Source organism: Narcine bancroftii, chromosome 6, assembly GCF_036971445.1.
Source record: "Narcine bancroftii isolate sNarBan1 chromosome 6, sNarBan1.hap1, whole genome shotgun sequence".
In the NCBI taxonomy this organism is placed as follows: Eukaryota; Metazoa; Chordata; class Chondrichthyes; order Torpediniformes; family Narcinidae; genus Narcine; species Narcine bancroftii.
The window spans coordinates 169226876-169246492 of NC_091474.1; the positions used below are offsets into that span (position 1 = coordinate 169226876).

The 19617-nt window shown below is 38.5% G+C and overlaps 1 protein-coding gene and 1 long non-coding RNA gene across 2 annotated transcripts in view; one reads left to right on the forward strand and one right to left on the reverse strand.

The window, feature by feature from the left end:
* Positions 1-3201: 3201 nt before the first annotated feature.
* Positions 3202-6942, reverse strand: LOC138736725 (uncharacterized). Its single transcript, XR_011340531.1, has 3 exons — positions 6842-6942; positions 4740-4799; positions 3202-3709 (listed from the first exon to the last, which is right to left on the reverse strand). It is a non-coding gene; the product is annotated as an uncharacterized lncRNA (long non-coding RNA).
* Positions 6943-6998: 56 nt separating this feature from the next.
* The window catches only part of cdc5l (CDC5 cell division cycle 5-like (S. pombe)), a 77143-nt gene continuing 64524 nt past the window's right edge, over positions 6999-19617 (forward strand). Inside the window, exons 1-3 of the mRNA XM_069886691.1 lie at positions 6999-7201; positions 11636-11739; positions 17141-17302. Coding sequence (XP_069742792.1) covers positions 7157-7201; positions 11636-11739; positions 17141-17302 — 311 coding nt within the window. The 5' untranslated portion in view covers positions 6999-7156. The remainder of the gene's footprint in view (positions 7202-11635; positions 11740-17140; positions 17303-19617) is intronic.

Consider the following 19617-nt stretch of genomic DNA (forward strand, 5'->3'; position numbering starts at 1 on the left):
AAGTCAGACCAACTGCAAGTGCTTCATGACACCCTTTGCCACCCAGGGGTCATGTGCCTGTACCATTTCATTAAGTCCTGGAACCTTTCCTTCATAGTCTAAGAAGTCTGGACCATAACCAAGTCATGCAGGATCTGTGCAGAGTGCAGACTGTGCTTCTTCCGCCCGCCACAGGCCCATGTCGTCAAGGCCACTTGGCTCTTTGAGCAGCTTAGCATCGACTTCAAGGGCCCTCTGCCTTCCACAATCAAGAATGTCTATTTCTTCTCGGTCATGGACGAATATTCCAGTTTTCCCTTCATCCCTTTCCCTGACACCTCCACCACCACCACTGTTATCAGCGCACTGACGCAGATTTTCACCATTTTTGGATACCAGGCCTTCATATCCAGTGACCAGAGGTCAGGCTTCATGAGTGAGAAGCTGCACCAGTACCTGACAGAGCAAGGCATTGCAACTAGTTGCACTACTAGCTACAACCCCAGGGGCAACAGGCAGGTGGAGTGTGAAAATGGGGTGATCTGGAAGGCAGTCTTCCTGGCCCTGAGGTCCAAAGGCTGGTTCGTCGGCAACTGGCAAGAGGCCCTCTCCGAGGCACTCCATGCCATTCAGTTGCTCTTGTGTATGGCTACCAATCAGACCCCTCATGAGCGCCTTTTCTCATTCCCTAGGAAATCGGCGACTGGTGTCTCTTTCCCAATGTAGTTAACGTCTCCGGGACCGGTGCTCCTACGCAAGCACATGTGGACTCACGTCTGACCCCCTGGTCGAGCAGGTTCTCCTTCTCCATTCAAAACCGAACTACGCCTACGTCAGGTACCCCAATGGATGTGAGGACACTGTCTCGACCAGGAATCTGGCAGCAGCAGGAGCCCTCCCCCCTCACCACAGGTACCCATGGCCCACCCCTGACCCCCTTCCTCCATCTCTCCAGAGGGCCCCACTCCTCATGAACCAGCCCCACACATACACGCCCTTGCTGCCAGACACCACCTGCCACCCCGGACCTGGCTGACCCTCAGGCAACCCTGCCCTCGCTGAATATTTTCCAGGAGCTGACCCTGCGAAGGTCTCAGAGGCACAGATGGCTGCTGGGCTGACTGAACTTGTAAATACTAGCTGGCACCGAGACACCCCACCCTACCCCGGACTCATTTTAAGAAGTGGGTGAATGTGGTGATACAACCACAGTACTGGGCCGCGTGCCCACCAGCCACTGCAGGGGGCAACTTCTGTACCTGCAGGTAGACAACTTGGGAGGCTGACTCCAACTGGCCAGCTGTCAATCACCAACCTGTATATAGACTTGACCCAGCACCCCCCCCCCACCCGGGCCAGTCACACACAATTGGTATGCAGAACTTAGTAGTAGTCTTTCCTGTGTTTTGTGCTGCACCACAGCACACCACAAGGAGGTCTTTCTTCTGAGACTTTGGTCTCTCTGATCTGTTTTGCCTGGCCATTTGTTTCCACCTATCTTTGGTACTGTCCCTGTGACTTTTCATTTCAACATTTAATTACAAAATATAAAAGACATTTAGACAGGTACACAGATAGGAAAGGTTTGAAGGGATATTGGCCAAAGCAAGCAAATTCCTGGCACTCTGAAAGTGGCAACAGACGTGTATAAGGTGGTAAAGGAAGTGCATTACATGCTTATCTTTATCGCTCAAGCATTAAGTATAGAAGTAGGGAAGTCATGTTGCAGCTGGATTAAAAATAATGAGGCCACCTTTGAAGTCAAGCAGGAAGAATGTGGAAGCCCTGGAGAGTACGCAGAAGAGGATCAACAGGTTATTTATTGGATTAAAGGATTTTGTTTATAAAGAAAGATTGGACAAACTTAGATGTTCTCTGGATCATCAGAGGCTGAAGGACAATCCAATAGTACATTTATTTTTCCAAATTTAAACTTTATTTTCTATCAATTATTTACGGAATAAGGCTTACAACTGCCAAACTTTAAAAATTATTATAGAGCCGCACAATTAAGATGCCTATCAGATTTTTACCAAACAAGGGAAAAGCCAGATTGGACTAGGTTAGGACTAGATAAAATAGGGGAGAAGATACCTGAACACATATTATATAAATGGGATGAAAAATTGGTACAACGTAGGAGTTCTCCAGTATTACATCATCTGCTCAATATTTGGAAGAAGATTCATGTAGAAAGGAATAAAACAAATTACCAATTGCCAAAACTAATATTGACGCAAAATCAGTTACTCCCTTTTACAATAGATAACCTTTCCTTTAGAGAATGGGAGAAAAAAGGGATCAAAAGAATAGAAAATTGTTTTTTGGGAAATAGATTATTATCCTTTGAACAAATGAAAGATAAATACAATATAACTCAAGATACAGTGCTGGCATATTACCAATTGAGATCCTACTTGAAGGACAAATTGGGAAGCAGTCTGAGGTTACCAGAGGGAAGTAACTTTGAATATGTGATTACAGATACAATGACAATCAAAAGATTTATAACAAATATGTATATTAAACTGCAAGAAAAGGAGAATGAGGAAACAAATGGTAAAACTAAACAAAAATGGGAACAAGATTTAAATATAAAGATAAAAAGGGAAACATGGGAGAAGTTATGTTCCGGAACGATGAGAAATACAATAAATACGAGGTTACGTATGATACAATATAACTGGATACACAGGCTATACATTACACCTCAAAAGTTAAATAAATGGGACCCAACAGTATCTGACAGATGTTTTCATTGTGAAAAAGAAATGGGAACAACAATTCATGCAATCTGGACATGTGAGAAAGTAGAAAAATTTTGGGAAGATCTAAACCAGATATTAAATAAAATTACAGAAAACAATATACCAAAAAACCCAGAGATCTTCCTCCTAGGTAACATAAAAAACAAAGAATTTGGAATTGATTTGGATGGTGCACAAAAAAATTTGTTAAGATAGCTCTAGCCGTAGCAAAAAAATGTATTATTTCAACCTGGAAATTGGAAGATAATTTGAAAATACAACAATGGTATATAGAAATGAATAAATGTATTCCATTAGAAAAAATAACATATAGTTTAAGAAATAATATTGAAATATTTGAACAAATATGGGAGCCATATATGAAACACAATAGAGAAAACCTACTGGGGACATTCACCACCTAAATTAATGAAAGGAGAAGGAAATGAAAAGAATTGACTCAGTGGAATTTCTTGTTTATTTTTATTGAATGACAACATTGTTTGATTGGTTTAATGTATCTTAGATTTTGTACTTTAAATGGATGGGGGGGAGGTAGGGAGGGTGGGATGGGAGGAGGGGGGGGGAGAAAATGACACTGTATATATTTGAATGTTTCTTCATACAAATGATTTTCTCTCTTACTTGGAGAATTTGAAATCTGTGTTCCACACAAATAATCTGTCTCTTTCCAAAGAGACAGTGAATGTGGCTATTTTTGTCCACAATGAATTCACAAACCCAGACAAGGATTAAACAAAGTGGCCATATGAAAATGGACACAGTAGAATTATGTCCTTTTTTCCAAAGAGACAGTGAAGTGGTCTTCCTTATTTCAATAGCCACTTATTCTGTGTTCCCCTTCTTCTAGGAGTAACTCACAACAGTAACTTATCCAGTTACTGTATTTTCAATCCCAAAACTGTCCTCTTGTCAAAGAGACAGTGAAGTAGTTCTTCTTTATGGCCACTGATTTTGTGTATCTGCAATGATAAAAAAAAATACAATACAGAACAGAACCTCTCTCTCTCTCTCTCTCTCTCTCTCTCTCTCTCTCTACAGAGGCTACTGTTTTTCAATCCTGTCCTTTACAGGATGGTCAACCTCCTTCTGGTCTCAAAATACCTCTGGTTTCAGTAATATCTTTCTCTCCATAAGTCTCATCACATCACATGGGACATTATTTCTGTTTCAATTCTCCAAAAGCACGAATCATGCCAGATGGCCTTTTGAAGCACTTCCAAAGTTAATTTACATCTATATGCTAAAAAGCATCTCCATCAACTTATAAATTAATATGACTCCAGGTAGTCTGTTAATTATTGAATTAAAAGTCCTGCTTGTTTGAACAACTGCCTCTAAAATGTCCATTCTAACAAGATAAGTAAATAAGCAAAGGGCTTTGTATTTAAACAGATGGTCTCCTTGAGCAACCTGCAGTTCTTCTTAAGTATTTAAACAATCCATTGTTCTCAGTATCTCAAGAACATCATAAAGTTTAAAGTTTCCTGCTTCAGCTGCAGAAATAACAGACATTTTGTCTCTGCAAATTACTTGTCATCTGCCATCTTAAATAATTATGGGTGTGTCTGTGAGTGAGTGTGCTCTTGTTCACCAAAACAACTTTTCTAAATATATATAAAAGATTTTAACTTTGAAGATTAATATTAACACAAATCCGTTACAATAGGCTGAATAGTCAGAGTATATTTTTCCAGAGTGGGGAGGGAAAAGGGGAAAAATTAAAAAGAGATTTAATTGGCAAGACTTTTTAAGATGAAGTATGGTAGGAACTGGGAATGTGATGACAGAGGAGGTGGTGGTAGCAGGTGCAATATCAACATATAAGGAGGCATTTATGCAAGTATCCAGACAGGGAATGGAGGGACATAGACCATGTGCAGTCAGACGGGATTAGTTTAATTTGGCACCATGATCAATGCAGACGTAGTGGGCCAATGAACCTGCTCGTGTGCTGTACATTTTTATGCTCCATAAATGGAAATAACTTACACAGGCATGTTGGTCAGGAAGGATGAGTTGAGCCAAAGGGCCTGCTTTCATGCTCTGACTCTAAAAACAGAAAGCTGAATTAACTTATTCATCAAGCTATTCATGCAGCATCTGTGAAATGAAATACAGTCAAATTTTATAAGAGAATTAAAAACTATCTATTACTGATCTCTCTTTGAATAGATGCTGTTTGACTGACTGAGTTCTTCCAGCATTTCTGTTTTCATGCCAATAGTGGAATTAGTTTCAGGTGCAAATGTTAGTATTTTTTGTAGAAAAAGTTATTTAGTAATACCAACAATGAATTTTCACAGAGTGAATCCATTTGACCAACATTTTTGCGAGATTCCTCCAGATTTTTTCAGCATCTTCTGAGAAGATGTTTGTTGAGAGGTTATTAGGTTGTGTTCATGTTTTAAAGCAGGGGTGTCAAACTCAAATTCACGGAGGGCCAAAATTAAAAACTTGGACTAAGTCGAGGGCCGAACTAAATATTTATTGAAAATTTTCAACAACATCTGCATGTTTTCTCTTCTTTCAACATATGTAATGTTAAACTTTAGGATATAACTTTAGGAGGATAATGTTACAGGTCAGGAGTAGGTAGCTCAAGTTCACCCTTTGCTTGACCTGAGGGAAACATATTGGGTCCCTGTGGAGATGTAGTCAGCATTCACAGGCTGTGTCCATTTTGGCCTGCATCAGGACTCAGCATTTCCTGCTCACTCCTCAGGCTCTAGGCCTCTATTCACCCTCAACCCACCATCCCTCTACCTGACCAGTCCTTTACCCAACCTCTACTCACCCCTCACTCCACTTGCTCTGCCTCTACCCACCCCATCCTATACACGCCCCTCTACTGCCTCTCTCCTCAACCTGTTCCTCCCTCTACCCGTCTCTCACCCTCTAATCACCCCTCCCCTACTCACCCTGCCCCTCCCCTTTTACCTCTTCCCTATCCACCCCTCCTTCTACTCATCCCTCCCTCTAACTGCCCCTCACACCACCATAACTTCCCCTGCCCATTACTCCTCACCTACACCCTCTGCCCACCCCTGCTTACCCACCCACTCAGGCCCAGCGCGCTGCCGATCAGCCTTTGCGGAACAGCGGGGGCCGTGCGCAGCCTGCCATGTCCGTCGCGCCGACAGGAAATCACAGGTGCTCGCCAATCCGCCGCACTACTCGACAGGTGGGAGAAGTGACTGGTTGTACGCGGAGCCTTCCAACTAGCTTGCAGGTTGATGACATCGACAGACTTCTCATGTTACAATTTTGTTTTCCCCGTTCTCAAAGTTTGCACGGTCAACCTGCAACACTCTTGCTCCCTCCGCGTCCCGTGGATCTGATGCCTGGGTGTTGTTAGGATTCCCAGCAGAAGGTTTGTGGAACTTTACCATTCTGGATTTCTTTTTGAGAATATTCTGGCCATCTTTTAAGGGGGGGTGGTTTTAGGGGGGAGGGGATAGTTAGGGGGTGGGGAAGGATGTGCAATGAAGGGGGAGGATGGTGGGGGTGACATTACCAAAAAACAGCATTGGCTCTCGCTGCAGGGCGGGCCACCTCTAATACATTTTTGAAATGATCTTGCGGGCCAAATATAATTATATCGTGGGCCAAATTTGGCCCGCGGGCCAGAGTTTGACATGTGTGTTTTAAAGGAAAATGCATATTGCACTATTTAAGATGTTCTGTGTTTTAAAATGTAAGTTCAGAAAACAAAGTTTCCAATCTGCAAGAATTAACTGAGGAGAGAGAGTTTATAGATCAGGTCAATGAGCTTTCATAAAAACCATTACGCTTTCTCAAGTTTTTATAGATCCTTGATTATCTTCATCCTTTCACATGTGACGTGTATTAAATTGTTATGGGAAATATAACATGTACCATGGGGTCAAGGTCCAGTAAAAAAAAGATTTTAGTGCTCATATATGATCATTCCTGTGATAAAGGGATCTGTTTGTACTTAATAAGGAACTATACTTTAAACGACTAAAACCATGGATTGTGGTGTTTTCCAATCTTCCGAGATTGTGAAACAAATTATTCGCAAGCTTTGCCTCCCTTATAATCAAAACTTTTCACGGAAAATTAATTCTTACATTGTTGTTTTTCAGGAGTGCGCTGAGAGAATCTGTTGTTTCTCCAGAGTACAGATCAGAAGACAATCCTGGCCGAACAGCAGCGACGCCTCTGTGCCCTTGGTGCAGTGACAGTCAGCCTGGCCAGAGGGCGCTACGTCAGGAGCCAGGCCATGAGTGTTCTTGTTGCTGGGGCAGTGGGGGCTGCTCTTTGTCGGGGCTGCCGTTGTTGTGTGCTGGCCAGGAGCCTGCTGACTACAGCGCCAGTGAACTCTCCTTCTTCTCTTCTTATTAAAGTGCCAGAGGATTTCCTCCGGCTTCTTGTGAAGCGCAAAGATGCCGCGGATAATGATCAAAGGAGGTGTCTGGAGGAACACGGAGGTGAGCGGCGGGCCTATGCTTCCAGGGCCTAGTTTTGCTTTATCTCGCCCGGCCTGGTCTTTCCCTACACGGGGTTAATGCTGGCCAAGCCTTGGGTTTCTAGATACAATAACATTAGAAATACTGACCTGATTTGTAGCCTGTTTGGCTGCAATGCTGCCCGCTTAAGGTCATGTCATTGATGAATCTATTCCAGTATCACTTCACTAACTCTCGTTCACGATTACTTTAATATTACAAACTGTGCATCTTTGACTTAAATATATTTCGCACTACTGGACTCAGAATTTAAAGCACTCATTATCCTCTGCGTGAAAAAATGTATTTATCCCGTTGACGGATTAATATTGGGCCAGATTAATGTTGTTGTGCCACTGTCAAATCCCCTTTGCATTGGTCGCCTTAATTGTAAACTTTTCACTAAAATAGCTAGTTAAAAATATACCGACTTGCCTAAAACTTGTATTTAATCAGTTCTGATTTAAATGAATTAGATAATTTTTAAAGGAATTTACCAAAGAATTGTGTGACCTGATGACTTTCTATTCTATTTTCTGATGCCATATTTGCCACATTTGCTGAGGTTATTAGGTTATGTTCATGTTTTAAAGGAAAATCCGTATTGCACTATTTAAGAAGATCTGTGTTTTAAAATGTAAGTTCAGAAAACAAAGTTTCCAATTTGCAAGCATTAACTGAGGAGAGAAAGAGAGTTTATAGATCTGGTCAATGAGCTTTCATAAAAACCATTATGCTTTCTCAAGTTTTTACAGATCCTTGATTATTTTCAACTTTTCACATTTGATTTTTTTTCGAATCACCTTTCCTGCAATAATGCTACATTTTATTGCATTATTGCAATGATCTTAGATGCAGTGCTGGAGTTATCAATACTTTGTGATACTTGACCTGTATTGTAAATGTGTCATGTCTGGAAACATTTCACAAAAAAATGTTGGGCAGGAGTTTCTTAATTTGTTGCTGTCTCAAATAATAAGTTGTGTGAGCGAGGTAATGTAGGCTTTTTATGTAATCTAAATTAATTTCTGAAAATAAACTGGTTAAAAAAATTATGTTATCCAATGGAAAGCTGCAGTTTGGAACCAAAATGGTTTCAAGAAAGCAGATCAAAATGAATTCTGCAGGATTCAGAGCAAGGTCTTAGAGTATGTATCAAATTTGGAATGATATGACATCAATTGGCAGCAACAAAGAAAGCTAGAGACTCCAGGAAATTCTCGGGTCAGATGGGCATAAATATATTAACTTGGCCATAGTTAGACTCTCACTTTTAGTTTCATTGCTAATAAAGAAGGAAGAATGTATTTGCACCAATGAGATTACAAAGGAAAATTTGAGTATTTTGCCAAGACAGGATCATTTTGATCAACGAAAAATAAATAGGGCCATTGGAGTGGTATATAAAGTTGAGACATAAGGAGTCCCTTCCTATTTTCAATAGTAGAGAAATCTCTAATTTTGGAGCATAGATTTAAGGCAACTGATAAAAGATTTGAGGTCATCTCATGCACTGCCAAACTGGGACCACCTGCAAATTTGTGAAACAACACTTCAATTTCCATCTGGGCACATTCCAACTGGATGACTTTGACTTCACCAGTTTCTGTTAATTCTCTCTCTCTCTCTCTCTCTCTCTCCCCCCCCCAATCTAGTTCCCCATATCTCCCTTCCTCTAGTTCTGTCGCTCTCTCTTGCTTCCCTTTTCCCTGACTCCTTTTTCCAGAGCCCAAATCAATTCTCACCTTTCCTCTTGTATCCAATTAACATCTTTTATCTGTTGGTCTGGACTCCTCTCCTGACCATTCTTCCCCCTTTCTCTCCCCAGTCTTTCATTCAGACTCCTGCTTGCTTTTTGCTTATACCTTGAAGGGGTCAGGGCCAAAATATTGGTAATATATCTTTATCTATGGATGCTACAAGACTGGCTGAGTTTCTCCAGCATCTCTGTGTATTTTCATTTCTCGGGTTATACTGGTACATTTGGATAACAAGTGAACTTGAAAATCACCTCGTTCTTGTATACTTTGGAATATTGAAGCCTGGCCAGTTAAATTCTCTTAATCCAAACAATGGTTTGGTGAAGCCTTGCTGTACTACATATGTATCAAGTAATTCTTTTTCGGGAGGAAACTACATTTGTACATAATATTCCAGCTGTGGTCTCACCAAGCCCTATCTAATTTGAAAGTCATCTATCTTTCTCTACCACAAGAATCCTTTCCAGTAAAGGCCAACACACTCTTTACCTTGCTGCAGCACCTTCATGTAAACCTTTGAATGACTTCTTTACTCAGAAATCCTTTGAATGTCAACCTTTCCCAATCTCTTATTTTAAAATATTCCAATCGTTTCTTCAGTTTCATGTTACTTTATCTGCACATTCACTTAACTTGAACTATTCCTTTGAAACTTTTTTGCATCCACATCACTACTCGCATTTCTACTTATTTTCACATCATCAAAAGAACTTAAATCTTCTTTGCTCAGCCAAATTGTTGAGATATACATTGTGTGTACGTATGTTATGTGTGTATAATATATATATATTTTTAAATTGGGACCCAGTTGTCGATCCTTTCAGTACCCACTCCAACCAACATGCCAAACCTAGAACCATAGTCTTTTATTCCCACTCGCACTCCATTAGATGCACCCTAAAAGTTCCAGTAGATTAGTTAAATATATTTTTCTTACATAAATCCATGTTAATTCTATAGAATAGTTTTTTAAATTTTTTGGTATATCCTTTATTTTAGATTCCAGCATTTTTCCTTCTGCACCTATGTCAAACATAGAAGTTCCCTATTCTCTCCATTCTTTCTGAATTAGTGGAGTCACGTTTGCCAATCTCCAACCAGTAGGCACTGTTCCAGCATTCATAGAATTTTGAAAGATAGACAGATGTATCTCTATTGATACATCTTTCAAAATCCTGACCTGTCAATTACAAGCTCCTTACGATATATCAGTTGTCAATCTTATTAACTTGTCTAGTTTTTTTTCCTGTTATTAATTTGCTTTAATTTTCTCATACACTCTGGGGCCCCTTTATTCTCTCATATTTCTGGAAGTTATCTTTTGCCTTCCATGAAGAAAACACAAAGTTGTTGTTTAATTCTTAAGGTAAAACACAAAAGTCTGCAGTCACCATGGTTGAAGTAAAAACATAATGCTGGAGAAACTCAGCATGTCAAACAGTGTACAAAGATAAAGATACACAGCCAACGTTTCAAGCATGAGCCCTTTAAGCCCGAAACATTGGTTATGTAACTTTATCTTTGCTCTATAAAGCATTATATTTTTACTTTTGTTTAGTTCTTAAGATGTTTCATACTCCTTATTATAAATCTTCAAGTCTAAGTGACCCAGTGTTTCTCACTCATTTGCTTTCGTATTCCATTTCCTTTCCTTATCAATTTCATCTTTTGTTCAATTCGAAAACATTACCAATCCTGAGATTTTTTTATCTTTGATTTAATCTTTAATTTCTCCTGTTGGACTTTTCTCCAATTGTATTTTTAACATAGAACAGTACAACACAGAATATGCCCTTTGCCTTTGGTGTCTATGCATATCATATGCCATCTTATTAAATCATACCCGGTCTGCAAGTGATATGTCTGCCTCCATTCCTGGCTTATTCATGACTGTCAAAATGCTTTATAAAGGTTGCGATTGCATCTGCTTCTATTGCTTGTCCTGTCAGCGCATCTGAAGAAAAAAATATCCCTTGAAAATGTTTTTGTCCCTGAAAAGAATGTACTTTCAGTGGTAATCTTTTAATAAATCATATTCAACCAAATTTTAATATTATTTGGATAATTCTTCAGTACAACATTGAGTAAAAGCACTATAAAGAAAACAGGAAGACAAAAAATTAACTGCAGAAATCCTGGAGAAATTTAATCCTTATTCAGTTCAATGTATTGTTCTAATTTAGTCCAGTATGCATCAAATGTTAAAATTGGTTAGATATGTCTAGGCATATAAATAATGAGATCAGTTTCTTTTTCATTTGACTTTTTTTCCTCATTCCTTCTGCTTTCTCTCTCAGTTCCTGTCGCCTTTGTTCCACATGCTCTTTCTCCAAAGACAGCTGACTCTCAATGAAGCTAATTTTGTACACAGTGGGTTGTTATGTATGTGTTTGCATGTATGAGACATTTCTGCCCTTTTTTTGTAGTCTCTATTTAAAATTGGAGACAGTTACAATCAAGAGGACTGACAGAGTCCTTGAAGTTAGAAATGTGGAATAAACAATATTTAAAACATTAATTATAGTTGTAATATAGTTGTACTTGGATATTCATGCCTAGTCTTTTTGAAGACTTGCATGCCTCAAAATATTTATGCATTTTTAAAAAAAATCATGTTTCAGTTCTGTCATAAGTAACATGCTATCTTTTTATTTAGGATGAAATTCTTAAAGCAGCAGTTATGAAATATGGCAAAAACCAGTGGTCACGTATTGCATCACTGTTGCATCGGAAGTCAGCCAAACAATGCAAAGCCAGATGGTATGTTTGACATTTTTTTCCACACACACAAAGTTGTTGTTTGATCTAGTCATTGAGTTGTGCAGTTAAATCTAAAAGGATAACCACATTCCACAAAGAAAAATGTAAATTTGTATTATCTTCCTACCCCATTTCTCTCCCCAGTTTGTACCCCAATACACTGTGTACAATTCCAAAGAACTATTTCATAGGTAGTTAGAATATTATGTAATATTTAGAAAAGGTGAGTAAATGGATATCACAAGCATAATCTGATAAAATAACTCATTTTGTGGGTTTTATCAATGATGGATGAAGGTCAATGCTTGATCAATCTCAAGCATTGGAGTTTTTTTTTGAAAATTTTATTTATTAGTATCATACATACATTTCAAAATAGCTTGCATTATCATTATGTAATAGATACTAAATAATTTTCAATGTTCTCCCCAGCCTCCCACCTTCCCTAATCCCTACAGATAGAAAAAGAGAAAGATAGAAAAAAGAAATAAAGAACACTTTCATAATAATACATAATTACATTTGTAATGCCATAATATATTTCTTGATGTAAATACCATATTTTCGAGGAGGAAGTTAGATTAGAGGGTTTGGATTAATCTTCATCCAAAAATCACATGTAAAGCTCCATATCTGACAAAATTTGTCATAATCATCTCTCATATTATGTAATTTTTTTCTAATGGGAGACAATGCTTTAAATCATTCTTCTACTTTTACATTACTTTCCATTTTCTGTGTTTTAGCTACACACTTTCTCATTGCTGCTGTGGCTAAACTCAGAAAAATTCCCTTTATATTTGTCTAGCCCTAATTTAATATCATATATATTACCCAACAAAAAGATTATTGGATCTAATTAACCTTTACCTTTAATATCTTCTCTAGCACCACACATAATTCTGTCCAAAAATCTTTTACCTTTTCACACAACCATACTGAATACAAAAAATTACCATCTAAAACATTGAATAGAAAAATTTGGGTTACATTTATTCAACTTGTGCGGTGTTTAATACATTTGACGTAAAAAATTATATTGAACTATTTGATATCTAACGTTAATTGTATCAGTTACACTGTCTCTACATAATTTTGTCTATATTTCTTCTTGAATTTATATATTTAAGTTCTGCTCCCATTTCAATTTGGTTTTATACAGATCTTTTTTCTCCTTTGTTTCTGTTAATTTATATGCATAGTAATTATAAATCTTCAGATAATAAAAGTATCTGTTATAACATATTCAAATTGACTATCCTCTGGAAGTTTCAATTCTATTCCTATTTTCTTCTTCAAATATGATCTTAATTGATAATTTACAAATATTGTGTTTTGCATTATCCCATATTTCTCCTTTAATTGATGAAATGTCATGAAAAGTGAACCTCTAAAACAATCTTGAATTTTCTGTATACCTTTTTCATACCAAATGTCAAATAAATAATTATTCATTGTAAATGAAAGAAGTTGATTTTGTCAAATGAGCCAACTGATAATTTCTTATTCCTCTTTCTACATGTGTCCCATTCCATATTCAAAACAGATGATTTAAAATTGGTATTTCTTTTCTCCCTTTAAAAATGTCATCTTTCCATTTATACAAAATTTGGTAATCTCAATCCTCCTTGATCTTTTTTCCATATTGACATTTCTATACTTATCCTTGCTGATTTTCCTCTCCATAAAAACTTTCTAATACTTTTATTTAATCATCTTAAAAACATTTCAGGTACCTGAATTGATAATGTTTGAAATAAGTATTACATTCTAGGAAAAATACTCATTTTAACACAATTCACATGCCCTATTAATGGTATTGGTAATTCCCTCCATCTTTTTAAATCATCTTCTAATCTTTTTAAAAGTGGTAAATAATTCCATTTATACAAATTATTCAATTGTTTACTTATTATTATCCCCAAATATTTAACTGCCTCATTTTTCCATTTAAATTTTGTTAACTTTTTACATTGTGTATAATTGGCATTAATCATCGGCATCATTTCACTTTTATCCACATTAATCTTATATCCTGATAATAATCCATATTCTATTAATCTTTCATTTAATCTATTCAATGAAATTTCTGGTTTAGTCAAATATACTACAGGTACACGATTCTTTATCCGGACATCTAAAATCTGGAAAGCTCCAAAATCTGGAAAGTGGGGAGAGAGAGCGACAGCAGCGGGCGAGGTGGGGGGGGAGACCGGCAGTGGGAGTCGGGTAGGATGGGAGACCGGCAGCGTGACTGGAAGGGCATGAGGGTAGATACGACAGCACAATTCAGGTGTGCTTAAATCTGGCTTTCTGAAATCCGGAAAAATCAGCAATTCGGAACACACTGTTCTCCAAGGGTTCTGGATAAAGGATTGTGTACCTGTATAACATCTGCAAAAAGACTAATTTTATGAACTTTATCTTCTATCTCAAAACTAATAATTTCTTCATCTCTTTGAATCATTTCAGCTAACGGTTCTATTGCCACTGCAAATAAAAATGGTGAAAGCGGGCAACCCTGCCTCGAAGACCTTTCTATTCTAATTAACCTCAACATTTGACCATTTATTACTACTTTTGCCTTTGGTTGATTATACAATGCCTTTATTCCTTTTAAAAATATCTCAGGAAAACTAAACTTATATAACACCTTAAATAAAAAGTTCCATTCTAATCTTTCAAATTATTTTTCTGCATCTAAAGTAACCGCTACTGCTGGAACTTTCTTTTTTTGAGCTACATCTATCAAACTTAAAAATCTCACTATATTATCAGCCTTCTTTCTTTTTGTAATAAACCTCATCTGATCCATATTGATTAATTTTGGAAGTATCTTAACCAAACAATTGGCCCAATATTTGGATACAATTTTATTATCTACATTTAACAAAGATATTGATCTATATGAAGCTGCTTGTAGAGGGTCTTTCATTTTTTTGGTATTTTACCATTATCAATGCCATCTTAAAAGATTCTGGTACTTCATTTACTTCTCTCATTTGGTCTAATATTTCTTTAAAAATTGGCACCAACAATTTCTCAAATTCTTTATAAAATTCCACTGGGAAACCATCTTCTCCTGGCATTTTATTATTTTGAAATGTTTTCAAAACATCATTTATCTCATCTCTGCAAAGGAGTTAGATAATTCTTCCTTCTCTGCACAAATTTGGTAATTGAATTTGTTGCAAATATTGTTTAATTTTAATTTCACCTTGTTTTGACTCAGATATAATTTTTCATAAAACTAAAATTTCATTTATTTCATTTGACTTGTAAATCATCTGACCATTTTTATTTTTCATTGCTATTAGAGTCCTAGATACCTTTTCTGTCTTTAACTGCCATGCCAACACCTTTTAAAAAAATTTTCCTTGATGATAAGCATAATTTTTTTCAGATCCCAATGAAACCAAGGTTTTTGCTGATTCTTTGCCTGCTAAGGTGGGAAGTAAGGAGTGAAGAGGTTTATTGGTCTGATGGTAAAACTGGAAGATTAATATGTCTTTTTGACTTTTAAAATTATTATGGAAGGGAGTTAAGACAAGATCAAATGGTAGTTAAGTAAATGACAAGACATATATAGAGGTTAGTTAACACAAGATTCGGGGGAGCAAAGGGAATGTTTGCTGGCTGCCACCAAGAGTGTGGTTGTACTCCAATAAATAAGTGAGATAAAAAGGGTACTTTGATAATGTGTGCCTTTTTTGGGGTTATCTATCTTCTCTTGTTTCTTAGCTTTTCTATTTTCTACACATTTATTTGTAAAATAAATCTAATAAATCATAATGCCTTTGTTATGTTAGGGGGGATGAAGGGAATTAATTTGATTAAAAATGATTGGCAAGATTAATATTATGAGTTTTAATGTCAATGGGATACAAGATCAAATAAAACATTAAAAAATTGCTAATTGGTATTTATGAAAAAGAGGAATATAGATATAGCTTTTTTGCAAGAAGCACAGTAGAGAAGGAATTGGATAAATTACAAAGAAATTGGGTAGCTTAATTCAATTCAAAGGCTTGGGGAGTTGCAATATTGATAAATAAAAATCTACCAATAAAAATTTTAAATATAGAAAAAGATCTAGCAGGAAGATATGTTTTGGTGGAATATCAAATATAATTAGATAATTGGACTTTGTTGAATTTATATGCTCCAAATGTAGAAGATAATAAATTTATTCAAGATGTTTTAATAAACTTGTTAATGCCACTGGTAAGATTTTGATGGGAGGAGATTTTAATTTGACATTAAGTTCGAAAATGAACAGATCGGGAAAATAGTAAAGTGCCTAAAGAAATAGATATGGGATTGATAGATATTTGGAGAAAAATACATATGAATGATAGAGATTATTCATTTTATTCTTTCACCATAGGACATATTCATGAATTGACATGTTTTTACTGACAGCTCAAGTTCAGTCTAGAGTTCAATTGAACCATTCTCCTTTATTATTGTCAATAGTATGTGAAGAAGAAAAAGTTAGTGGATATAGTTGGAGATTATATTGTTGAAAAGGAAAGATTTTTGTGATTTTGTAAGAAAACATGTTAAGTTTTTTATGGAAAATAATAGTCTCGGTAAAGAATAAATTTGTTATATGGGATACTTTAAAGGCATATTTAAGAAGACAAATAATTAGTTATATGGGAAAATTTTTAAAAAATATTAATTTAAAAGAAGTAGATCAATTAGAAAAAGAAATAACTGACTTCGAGAAAACAATACAACTTCGTCCAAATGAGGAAAAGGGAAAATTAATGGAAACAAAGGTCGTTGAATATGATAAAAACATATAGAGTTGAAAGAGATATGCAAATTAAACAAAGGTATTATGAACTGGGAGAAAGAACTCATAAAGCACTGGAGTTTTGACAAAATTTCTGAATAGCTTCAGCAAAATACAACTGTTATATTTTATTGATGAAGGCCTACTCACTTAGTTCAGGCCCAGACTGCAGAAATTTCACTTGGCCGTGGAAGATGCTATTCTCTATTGCATGGCAAGGATATTACACGTAAAGAAACTATTATGTATTTCAATATATTTTAACTTTTTGTAAAGTATACTTCAATTATGCATTTTTGACACCTAGTTCATAAATGTCTTTTAGGGAAGATGATCTGTTTTCCTAACCCTCTCTAGCCATTGGAACTCCAGATGCACCCATGTGATTGTCACTTAACTATCTCGTTTGTTCATGGGCAATAAGGCATGAATAATAAATGCATTGTCCTTATCACCATATCTTATGAGCATATAAATAAAACAATGTTTGAAAAATTTTGTGTTTTTTAATATCTGTAAGTAACATTATTGGACAGCAGATATGCTTTGATTGTTGATAGCTAATGAAACCCTGTTTATTCTTTTTGTTTTGCAAATAAGGTATGAGTGGCTAGATCCAAGTATCAAGAAGACTGAATGGTCAAGGGAGGAAGAAGAGAAGTTGCTCCATTTGGCAAAGCTCATGCCAACCCAGTGGAGGACCATTGCTCCAATTATTGGCAGAACAGCTGCCCAGTGTTTGGAACATTATGAATATCTTCTGTAAGTTGACAAATAAATCTATTGATTTTATTTTTTACTTGATTATTACCACATTAAAGGAGGATCCTTGACCTACTGGGTTCATTCTAGTTCTCAACTGAGCAGATTTTCATCCAATGGATACAACTTGCATTGAATAAGATGCAAACACTCTGGTGGCCCGCAATTGCGGAGATCGGGCCGGCACATCGCGCAGCAGCAGACACGGCCAGAGATCGCTAAAGCGACTCCCAGGACACGAACCAGCGGGGATAGAAGCTGGGGCAGCATCAGACCAACAGCCCTAAAATGGTATTGGTCCAGCTGCCCAGCTAACTCAGCAGAAACAGGCTGGGCAAGAAGGGCATTCATATGCATGGACATTCCCGCCCACTATTCATATAGCTGACTCAGTCAATTAGCAAAAATGACGGGACCTTGAACAGTATAAAAGCAGCCTTTCCAGCCCTAATAAAGGATTGAGCTAAACCTACCACACTGTGTGTGTGTGTTTCTTTGTAGCAGTCGGCTACAATTGGTGACCCCGACGGGTTTAGACGGCATTGAAACCCAGCGATGGATAGCGAAGTAGCAGTCGACTTGAAGCTCCCGACCTTCTGGACAGTTTGACCCGGCGTGTGGTTCGACCAGGCAGAGGCTTAGTTCCAGATTCGGGGCATCACAGCAGAGACCATCAGGTACTACCATATGGTCAGCGCCCTGGATGTACAGACTGCAGACAGAGTGGCCAATTTTATCAACAGGCCACCATCGGAAGGCACTTACAAAGAGCTATTAACCGAGATGTTCGGACTCTCGTGGCGAGAGCAAAGAGCACGTTTGCTCCACCTGGATGGGCTTGGAGACAGATCCCCGATGGCCCTCCTGGGAGAAGAGCAGCCCGGCAAGATGTTCAACCAGGCGTTCCTGGAACAGATGCCTGAAGACATCCAACTGCTCCTGGCAGATGCGGATTTCACCGACCCCCGGAAAGTCACAGCACGGGCAAACATTCTGTGGAAAAAGAAACAGAAGTGCTAGGCTACCATTGGGCTCGTAAAGAAGTCCCGCAATCAGACCAGAGCAGTCCCAAGCAAGGAAAGCAGACGAGAGGCAGGAGCGAATCCAGCGACCAATGGTGCTTCTACCACCGGAGATGGGGCACCAAGACACGGCGATGCCAGTCCACCTGCGAGTTCCAGGGAAATGACAAGGCCAAGCCGTCGCTGATGGCTACGACAGGTAGCCAGCAAGAGAGTCTCTTGTACGTCCGGCAGATGCTTCCTGGTGGATACAGGAGCAGAGGTCAGCGTGATATCCTTGACAGGGTTGGACACTAGGCGCAGGCTAGTGGGACCCATGTTGAGGGCTGCCAATTGTAGCCGTATACAGGCCAATGGCACTCGTAGGGCCGAGCTGTTCAGGGACAGTCACTTCTCGTGGGAGTTCACGCTGGCTGCAGTGGAACAACCACTTGGAGCGGATTTCCTGTGAGCCCACAGCCTCCTAGTGGACCTTATGGGTAAGTGACTCATCCACACTGAGACCTGCCAGACCTTTGCACTGAGGGGCACTAGGTTTCCGGCAATGCACCTGGCCTCCATCCACAGCTCGGAGGATGAGTTCTCCAAGGTGCTAGCGGGATTCCCGGCAATCCTTTCCCCTCAGTTCACAGCGGAGATGGCTCAACACAGCGTCAGACATCACATCCTGACTAAAGGCTTACCTCTCCACGCAAGGGAGAGACGACTTCCCCCGGAGAAGCTCTGACTGGGCAAGTAGGAGTTCCGCAAGCTCGAGGAGTTGGGTGTTGTTCGACGGTCAGACAGCCCTTGGGCTTCGCCCCTGCACATGGTACCAAAAGCGTCTGGGGGCTGGAGACCATGTGGCGACTATCGCCAGCTCAATGAGGCCACCACTGCAGACCATTACCCCATGCCACACATCCAGGATTTTGTGGCAAACCTGCACGGGGCAATAATATTCTCAAAAGTGGATTTCGTGCAAGGATATCGCCAGATCGCGGTGCATCTTGATGACATCCCTAAGACGGCCATCATCACTTCATTTGGGCTTGAGTTCCTGAGGATGCCATTCGGGCTCAAAATTCCAGCACAGACATTCCAGCGACTGATGGATGCAGTGGGCTGAGACCTGAACGACACTTTTGTCTACCTCTGCGATATCCTCGTGGCAAGTAGAACCCGTCAGGAATACCTTCAGCACCTCTGAAATCTCTGACGTCATCTGCAGGAGTTTGGCCCCACCATCAACCTGGTCAAATGCCAATTTGGCCTGAACACCATCGACTTCCTGGGTCACAGGATTACAAAGGA